Source organism: Corvus kubaryi, unplaced genomic scaffold, assembly GCF_017639235.1.
Source record: "Corvus kubaryi isolate FWS band 111438036 unplaced genomic scaffold, C.kubaryi_AGA036_p1.0 66, whole genome shotgun sequence".
NCBI classification, from domain to species: Eukaryota; Metazoa; Chordata; class Aves; order Passeriformes; family Corvidae; genus Corvus; species Corvus kubaryi.
The window spans coordinates 2,101,759-2,109,587 of record NW_024582054.1 but is presented as its reverse complement, the minus strand read 5'-3'; the positions used below and the strand labels follow the sequence as shown (position 1 = coordinate 2,109,587).

Here is a 7,829-nt window from a genome sequence, read left to right as displayed (position 1 = left end):
CTGGGAACCAAAAAGAAAATCACATTCTGAAAGGTTTTTGGAATATTAACTTGCAGAAAACACAGCCACTGCCCCAGGAGGGTGAGGAATACAGCTGCCACTGGAAAAATACCTCATCTTCTCCCAGGATGCAGCCCTCAATTCTGGCTACCCATCAAAATATATCTGTGAAACATAGAATGCCTTCAAAACAGGTAATAAAAACAGTTTGAAGAATGGCAAGATTTCCCTATGATAATAGATGGAGAAGGTGAAGTCTGTATATTTTACTGAGGAGGTGAGTTACAGCGTATATCATCTGCACTATGCCAAATAATAGAGAGGAAGTTCCTGTGAGTCCTGCACAAGCTTCCTGAGTGCAGTAACAGGGGAGTGCTGAAAGAACAGGGAGGACAACAAGAGAACAAGTGAAAAAATAAGAGAGAAGGGGATACTTTTATCTATATCATAAGTAACCTGTCTTCAGGAGGTTTGTGGAGTTCAAGACCAGCAATCACTGACACAGTTCCAGTTGCTTTCCTTGGAGCATTTAAGTAATTGCATGACCACAACTGATGTTGTGACCAGCAAGGCTGTATCAGGATCCATCCTCTTTGAAAGCTCTGGAAATTATTACTAAACAGTGTGTTGGGTGATTTGGAGTCTGCTTAAAAAATTTCCCTTCTCTTGCTATTCACAGGAAGGCATGAGTTTGAAAGGCTTAAGGTCCTAATTCCAATTTAGCTGTGAAAACACATAGGAGGTTTGGCGTACTTCTAATTATTGATTTCTTGCTTTTAGGGCGTGCTTTAGTGAGCAACTCTCTGCTGACATGAGAGGAGGATGAGCTTGGCAGATGCTGCCTGTGGTTCTACTCATATTTCTACAGAGGCTGAGACTGATGCTCTACAGGGGAGGATCTTCATCTCTAGCACTTTATCATCTTGAGATGTCCCAGTGACTGTCCCCTTGGAGTCAAAAGCCCATAAAATCAGTCCATCCCAGAAGTAGTCTTTTGATAACTGGTGAGAGCTGAGGCTACATGCTGACGATATTTATTCCTGCCAGTGAAAGGACTTGAACAAGAAGCATCTCTGAAGTGAACCAAAACAGAATGACCGGACTCTATGTCAGTATTCTACAGAATTTCAGGTACTTTTTACTGAGTTGTTCTTTGTGCTATAAAACATAAAATTCACCATTGTTCACAGAGAGCCCTCCTGCATCATGGTACTTGGAGTCATCTCTCCACATAATTTCTCAATTCATCCAGTAGATGGAAGGGCAGAGGATGAGAAAAGGGTCACATGAGTATTTTTCTACCCTTCTTTTTCTGTTCTTATTACAGAAAAGTAGCCTTTGATATTTTCTTTGGCTGAATTCTTTAATAATCCTTGTTTGTAACAACGTGTCATCTCTCAGATTACAATCCAGATATTTTTCTGTCAAAAGCAAGGAGAGAAGAAGAGTTGGTGGTAGGAGAGAACATATTGCCTTACTTCTATCGTTAAAAGGAATGTATGCTGTAAGGGTTTAGTGTATGCTCTGGAAAAACAAGACCTTTATCTCTGTATGTTATTTATCTCTGTATGTTATGGTCTTGCCCATGCTGTACTCTTTGTAGCCAGACCATCAAAAACTTCACAGACTGAGTTACCACATTTGTCCAAAGTGCTGGGTAAGGTATCCATCTCCCCTGCTTGAGGCAGACAAGACAGCTGTGTCAAGTACTCTTGGGCTTGTGTGCCTGGGAGAGCAGGAGAGCCTGCCCTATGACAGGCTATAAGCAATGTGGAGTGAGAATTGTGTGCCTTTGTTCAAAAACACTTATTAATAAAAGTCTCTACTCCCAGTCAGCCACAAATTTACAACTAGTGCAATTTACCAATACTACAGGCCTCGTCGAGTTCAAGAACTTGTACAATCCAGATACTGGAATAGTACAGTTTATTGAAGTAATAACAAAGGTTCAGGCTTGCTGAATGCACTAGAGGGTAATAATATATACACTAAATGCACTAACTAGAGGGTCTTAATATATATAGGAAATGCACTAATTACAGGGTATTAATACATACAGTAAGTGCACTAACTACAGGACATTGATATATATACAGCATCTGTCAACAGCTCTGTGCATGAGGATCTCTTTCAATGGCCACAGATCAGCAGTTGCTTGAGCCGATGTAGCAGGTGAATGTACTCACGCCTTGCCTTCATGTGGGCATCCGGATTGCTCACCAGGTGCTGAAAGAGGTTGAGTGGTTCAGCCACACAGAATTCTGAGGGGAAACTGATCTCCATAGGAAACCTCTCATTGCCTACAACGAAGCAGTTAAGTTGTTTTGTCTCCAGTGAGCAGCGAAGGTACTTCAGGATATCCACCAGGCGCTGCCAGAAATCCCTCCTGCGCCACTGTGTCAGGGGTACGGTGCTCAGGAGGTGCATCACCACAGTCTTCAAGCTATAGCTGGAAAAACCTACACCCACCAGGATGCGGGTGAGGAGCGGCAGGCACTTGCAGTGCCAGCTGTCATGGGGGGCCTGCCTGGAAATGTGCCTGAAGAATTTTGCCTCTGCCACTGCGTAAGTCTCAAGCCATGTTGTGCTTGGGATGCCTGCTTCTGTAGGCTGGCTGCCCACAAAGATATCTGAGTCTCCTTGCCTCACCCCAAAGTTCATCTCAACCATGAAGCTTTCCTTGTCTTTGCTTAGCTGAAATTTACAGGAGCGCCCGGAGGGCTGCAGCATTAAACGCCAGTGGCAGGTCTGAGGCAGAATGTTACGATCCGGTTTAGACCTGGAAAAGCAAAGCAAGCTAAGTCTCTGTGCATAAACCGGAAAGAACTTAGAAGGTTCAAAATATTCCCAGAAATGTGATTAAAACCAAACGAGGTTAGATGTTGGTGCCAAAAAATTGATGTATTTTATTTAATAGTAAAAGAGGCAAAGAGAAGGGAAGAGAAAAGAAAGAGAGAAAGAAAAAGAAGTGTGCGTGGGGGGTGGGGGGACAGGGAGAGGTGACAGGGGTTAGGTGGAAGCAGATCACCCATCTGAGGGTCCCAACGACAATCTCGTTGCTCCCCTCCATCTGGTCTGCTGGTGGTGAGGGTGCCCTGTCGCCGCTGTGGCCACGCCGCTACATGCTGCCACACCACACGCTGCCACACGCTGCCACACGCCGCCACACGCCACCACACGCCAAAGAGTGCAGAACTCCATGGATTAATATACACTTTGGGCCAGGTGGGAAAGCCCACGTGCCTCTCTTGCAGGGGCTAGCTTGACACCCTTGCAACACTGAGGGTCTGTTGCATCATCTCTGGTGCTCTGGTGCAGGGTCTGGGGACCCCTTTGAGGGGGCCCCTGTGATGGGCCATGTCACCCCTTCTGCTGTGGATAAGCTTCTCCCCCTGGTGAGGACCCCTCAGCTGGGCTCCTCTGCACAGTGGAGGATAGGCAGTCACTGCGCCTCTGACCAGAGGCTTTTCCAAGATACCCAAAGCCTCTCCTCCCTCCACCCCTTGGTGTGAGGGTCTGTGCGAGCCTGGTAGCTGATAGCCCTGGGGCTGTGGTCCTCATCTTGGAGGTGTTAAACCTGTGCTCAGTGAATGTCCCCAGCCCTGAGTTGTTACTTTATCTTATCTTCATCAGCGAGCAGTGTCAGGCTGCAGGGCCCCATTCAGGGTGTGGGAGTCTTCTCTTCAGCTTTTGTAATACAGTTTTAACAGTCCTTTAAGAAAATGTTTAAGTCATAAAATATAATATTTCAGTCTCTGACACAGAAGCAACCAGGCTACTCTCACGAATCGATAGAACCAGTGGACAGTTTTCTCCACATCTAGATAGGAGCCAGTGCAGAGGGTGTGCAGGAGGCTGGGGTCATGTTTCCTTCTCAGCTCCTCCTCAGGGTGGTGGAGGAAACATAGCAGGTTCTACCCCAGATGCTCCCTCGTGCAGGTGCACAGCAGCTCCACATGGACATAGAAGTTCCTCTGGGGCATCCCTGCAGTGTCCAGCTCCAGGTGGAAGGCATGTCCTGGAGGGGGACTCAGGGGTACAAGCACACGGTACACAACATCTTCTGCTTGGGGACTCCAGCCTTCAAAGGCGCTGCCCACTCCAATGGCTTGCTGTGGCACTGGGTAGAAACTGTTTGACAAGCCTTGTCCAAAGATGCGTGTGAGTTTGTCCATTGGGTCAGTTACCAGTGAGCAACTTTTGTCCAGGTCCAGAACAGGCAACTGCATGAACTCCTCTAAAAGGCTTCCAAGGTTACTTTTAACATTGTGGGCATCGTCTTCTTCATTTGCATTGTGTCTGTCTTCTTCATTTCCAACAGCATTGACTTCCTCCACCTTCTCATCGTTGTTTACTTCTTCATCTGCATCATCATAGCCTTCTTTTTGTTCATTTCCAACATTGCTTTCTCTCTTTGCATCAACATTGCTGCCTTCTTCATTTCCATCATTATTGTCTTCTTCCACATTTGCATCATTGCTTTCTATTTCTTTCCTTGCAACAACATTGTTTCCTTCTTCTTCTTCCTCCAAGTTGCTGCTGGTCCTCTCCTTCTGGCCACTGTTGTCTGGATCACATCTAATATTCTTGAGTCCAAACCAAAGCGCTAAGAGAAGGACGAGGATTCCAAGAACAGCCCAGAACTGCCACACAAGCAGGGCTCCCCAGGACCCACCACTCTGCTTTGGGGTCTTCTGCTCCAGCTCCTGAATCAGCCGAGTCATCTCCTGGTCCAGATACTCAGCACGCTGCTTCATGCACTCCCGGGTGGCCTCATCCAGCCCATCCCCGGCCTCCCGCGGGTACTGGATGAGGCCTTGCACAAGCAAGAGAAGGAATGTAATGGTAACCATGGCCTAAGGAGGTGAGAAGGGGTTGAGTGGGGATGGGGGGGAGGTGCTGATAAGGGAAATGGGGACAGGAGCCCCAGGGATCTGAAGGCAGGAAAGAGGGGGCCAGGCAGCTGGCAGGCTGTGAAGCCTGTGCCACTGCCCCAGCAGCAGGACCTGCCAAAGGCACTCCTGAGAGGGACTGGGCTCTGGGTGCCTGGTGAGAACCAGCTCCCCGGGTACTCGCATTTCTGCCCTGGCCCTCATTCAGTGTTCAGCACAGCGTCCTGTCTGTGTGCACGCTCACCACTTGCCGAGGCTGTACTGGGGCAATGTTACCTGCTGGTTCTGTTTCTAGCTGCCCCCATTGTAACACTTGTCCTGTAATGTCACATGTGCCAGAGTGCATCACAACCAGGCCAGCCCCGCCCTCCATCTCTGCCTCAGCTCAGTGACTCATAATGGCCCCAGGCAACCAAAGACCTGATACAAGTGAAGGGCAGATCCACGGGTCATAATGGACCCCCAGGGATTCCCTTGACAAAACAGGCAGAAGCGCCCCCAACCCTTTTCAACTATGAAATTGGGTGACATGACCCATGAATGCTTTGTTTGTGTAAATCTCCTGCTGTGAGATGGAACTGGTTCCCTTGGTGCTGACCTCTGTGCTTGTGGGGGTGCTCTTGGGACCTAAGTGACACCCCATGGTGCATAGTGGTGAATATCCTAGTGGTGGCATGGATGGCACCATGGCAGGATCTCTGTTCCTGCTGTGACACTGTGAGAGAACCTTGACTCCAAAGAAATGTTTCCCAGGGGTGATGAGCAGGTGCGGGGGGTAATTTCCAGTGGGTAACTCCCACAGCCGACAGAGCACGGTGTCCCGCATGTCCAACAAGTTCATTTCTGTGGCACCAAGGCCCTGGAGAGTGTCTGGGATGAGCAGAATCTTCACTGTCTCCCCAGTTAACCCAAGGACTCACAGCAGTGGTGCCTCTTGCTTGGTCCCTGCCCAGCCAGAGCTGCCAGGGAGTTTCAGAGCCCATGTGAAATGGCCAGCATGGCCTGAGAGTGCAAAGGGAACATGGAGCAAAAATCATCTTTATAGCCACCATGGTCTTCAGTGGCTGCTGCACCAGGGAGACCATTGAGAGGAGGACTCTGCTGCACAAGGATTTCCCTTTCCTTGCTGAGTCCCACATCCTCCCCTCTTTTTGCCTGTGGTATGAGGCCAGGTGAATGCTCTCCGCTCCCAACAGCTGCTTGAAGGTACATCTGTATTCACAGAAGCCAAAGCCTTGAGTACTACCTATGCAGCCAGGCATTTTCTGTTCAGTTCATCTTCTCCTTCCCGACCCCCTTACCCCTTTCACTTGGAGGTTAGGGGAAAATATGGCCTGTAGTTATCATGTCTTCATGGACTCTACAGTCTCTGATGTTTCTAAGTTGCCTTACCACAGTATCATCAGAGCCTGCATTGCAGAGTAGGAGTGGATGATAACCTCGAGGGTTTAGCAAGCTTCATATCCTCTCAGTGATGTCATGTGTGTGAGCTCCTGCTGGGCAGCAAACTAACTTGGAGAAATCTCTTGGATGGTGAACAGGTGCTGTGGCACCTGTCATTAAAGAATCTCCAATTGCTAACTCCTGAGGGGCTTTTCCGATGGCACTGTTTCTAAGATGGATGGTGGGGATGAGTGTGGCTCAGCTTTAACTACTTGGCTTTTCCTGGATCAGGTCTGTTTCTCAGGTCCTCTGAATTCCCCAATCCAAGATTACAATGTCACTGCTGGTGCTCTTCTTCTAAATGCTGCTGACATCCTGACAACTCTGTTTCTTGAGGCAAGAGCAGAGCCCTAAGAGCAGGACGTGGAATAGAACAAGAGCCCATACCTGCCGCTGCTTCAAGCCATTTCTGAGCATGGATCCCCAGGCCACATATATCTCGTCCAGGGTTGTCTGCACCATGTGCTGTACAGGACAATTCATCAGTTGTGCACAGCTCTAAGGGGTGACAAATTTTCCCAACTGCCCCAGGACAAGTGAGAGAGTCTTATTTACAGCATCAGAGAAGCCAGAGCCCACCAGAGCATCAGTTCTGCTGAAAAATGCAGTTCTACTGCAGCACCCTCTGCCCCCAATTCCTGACAAAGTGATGCACAAGCACTCACAGACACAGTGTTTGTTCTAGCACAACATTTATTGGGAGCTTTGTACCGAGGGAAGCTCCCAGAGGGAGCAGCAGCAACCCCCTGAGGGAACAGACTCTCTCAAATATGGAGGGCATTCAGTGTCCAGGTGGTAACGTGAATCTTTGGTTCCAGGGTCCTTGCTACGGCCTCTTCAGGATTGTTCTGTACAAATGAGCATTGCAGACAGAACATAGTAATTTGGTGAGGGGGAATAGAAACTATGAATTTTGTGGTTATGAACTGTATTTCTCTATGATGTATTTACTGCATTTATTTACTTTGTATTTATGAGCCATAGTTCATATATGAACTATGCATTCTGAATTCAGAATATGAATTCTGCAGACCTAGACCCAAATCTGTGTTAAGGAATGTTACAATTTCTGGACTGTAAAGATAATCAATGTGTAAGCTTTTCTAGAGCCAGACTTGAGACATGTGTTATTTTCTTGCCACATCAGCAGCAGAGTTAGCAGTTTTCCTGCAAATGTGATGTACATCTTCCCATTTCTTTTCAGAGAAATGCATCATTCCATGCTAACTTTATGAAAGAAATAACTTACTGGACATGGGTGCCACAGTTGTGGCAAGAATGAGAATATGACGGTTGAAAATCTGAGCACTTCACACAGCAAACAAAAGTGTTCAAGGGATCTCCTTTTATCTGAACTTTCCCACATTTATTATGGTGTCTGATGAACAGAAAAGCAAAGATGGTGCTGTGCCACCATCCTGTGGTCTGTCTGAAGTCCTGACATGATGTATAGGAGTGTCAGGAATGGCAGTCCATGCTTTTATCGAGGTATGG

The 7,829-nt window shown here is 47.7% G+C and overlaps 1 protein-coding gene across 1 annotated transcript; it reads right to left on the bottom strand.

Annotated features, from left to right (window-relative positions):
- Nucleotides 1-2,028: 2,028 nt before the first annotated feature.
- On the bottom strand, nt 2,029-4,943 carry LOC121673657 (inositol 1,4,5-trisphosphate receptor-interacting protein-like 1). Its single transcript, XM_042047225.1, is given in 2 exon segments — nt 2,029-2,814; nt 3,786-4,943. Coding segments are annotated over 2 exon segments (1,752 nt in total). The 5' UTR covers nt 4,854-4,943; the 3' UTR covers nt 2,029-2,130.
- Between the last annotated feature and the right edge of the window lie 2,886 nt (nt 4,944-7,829).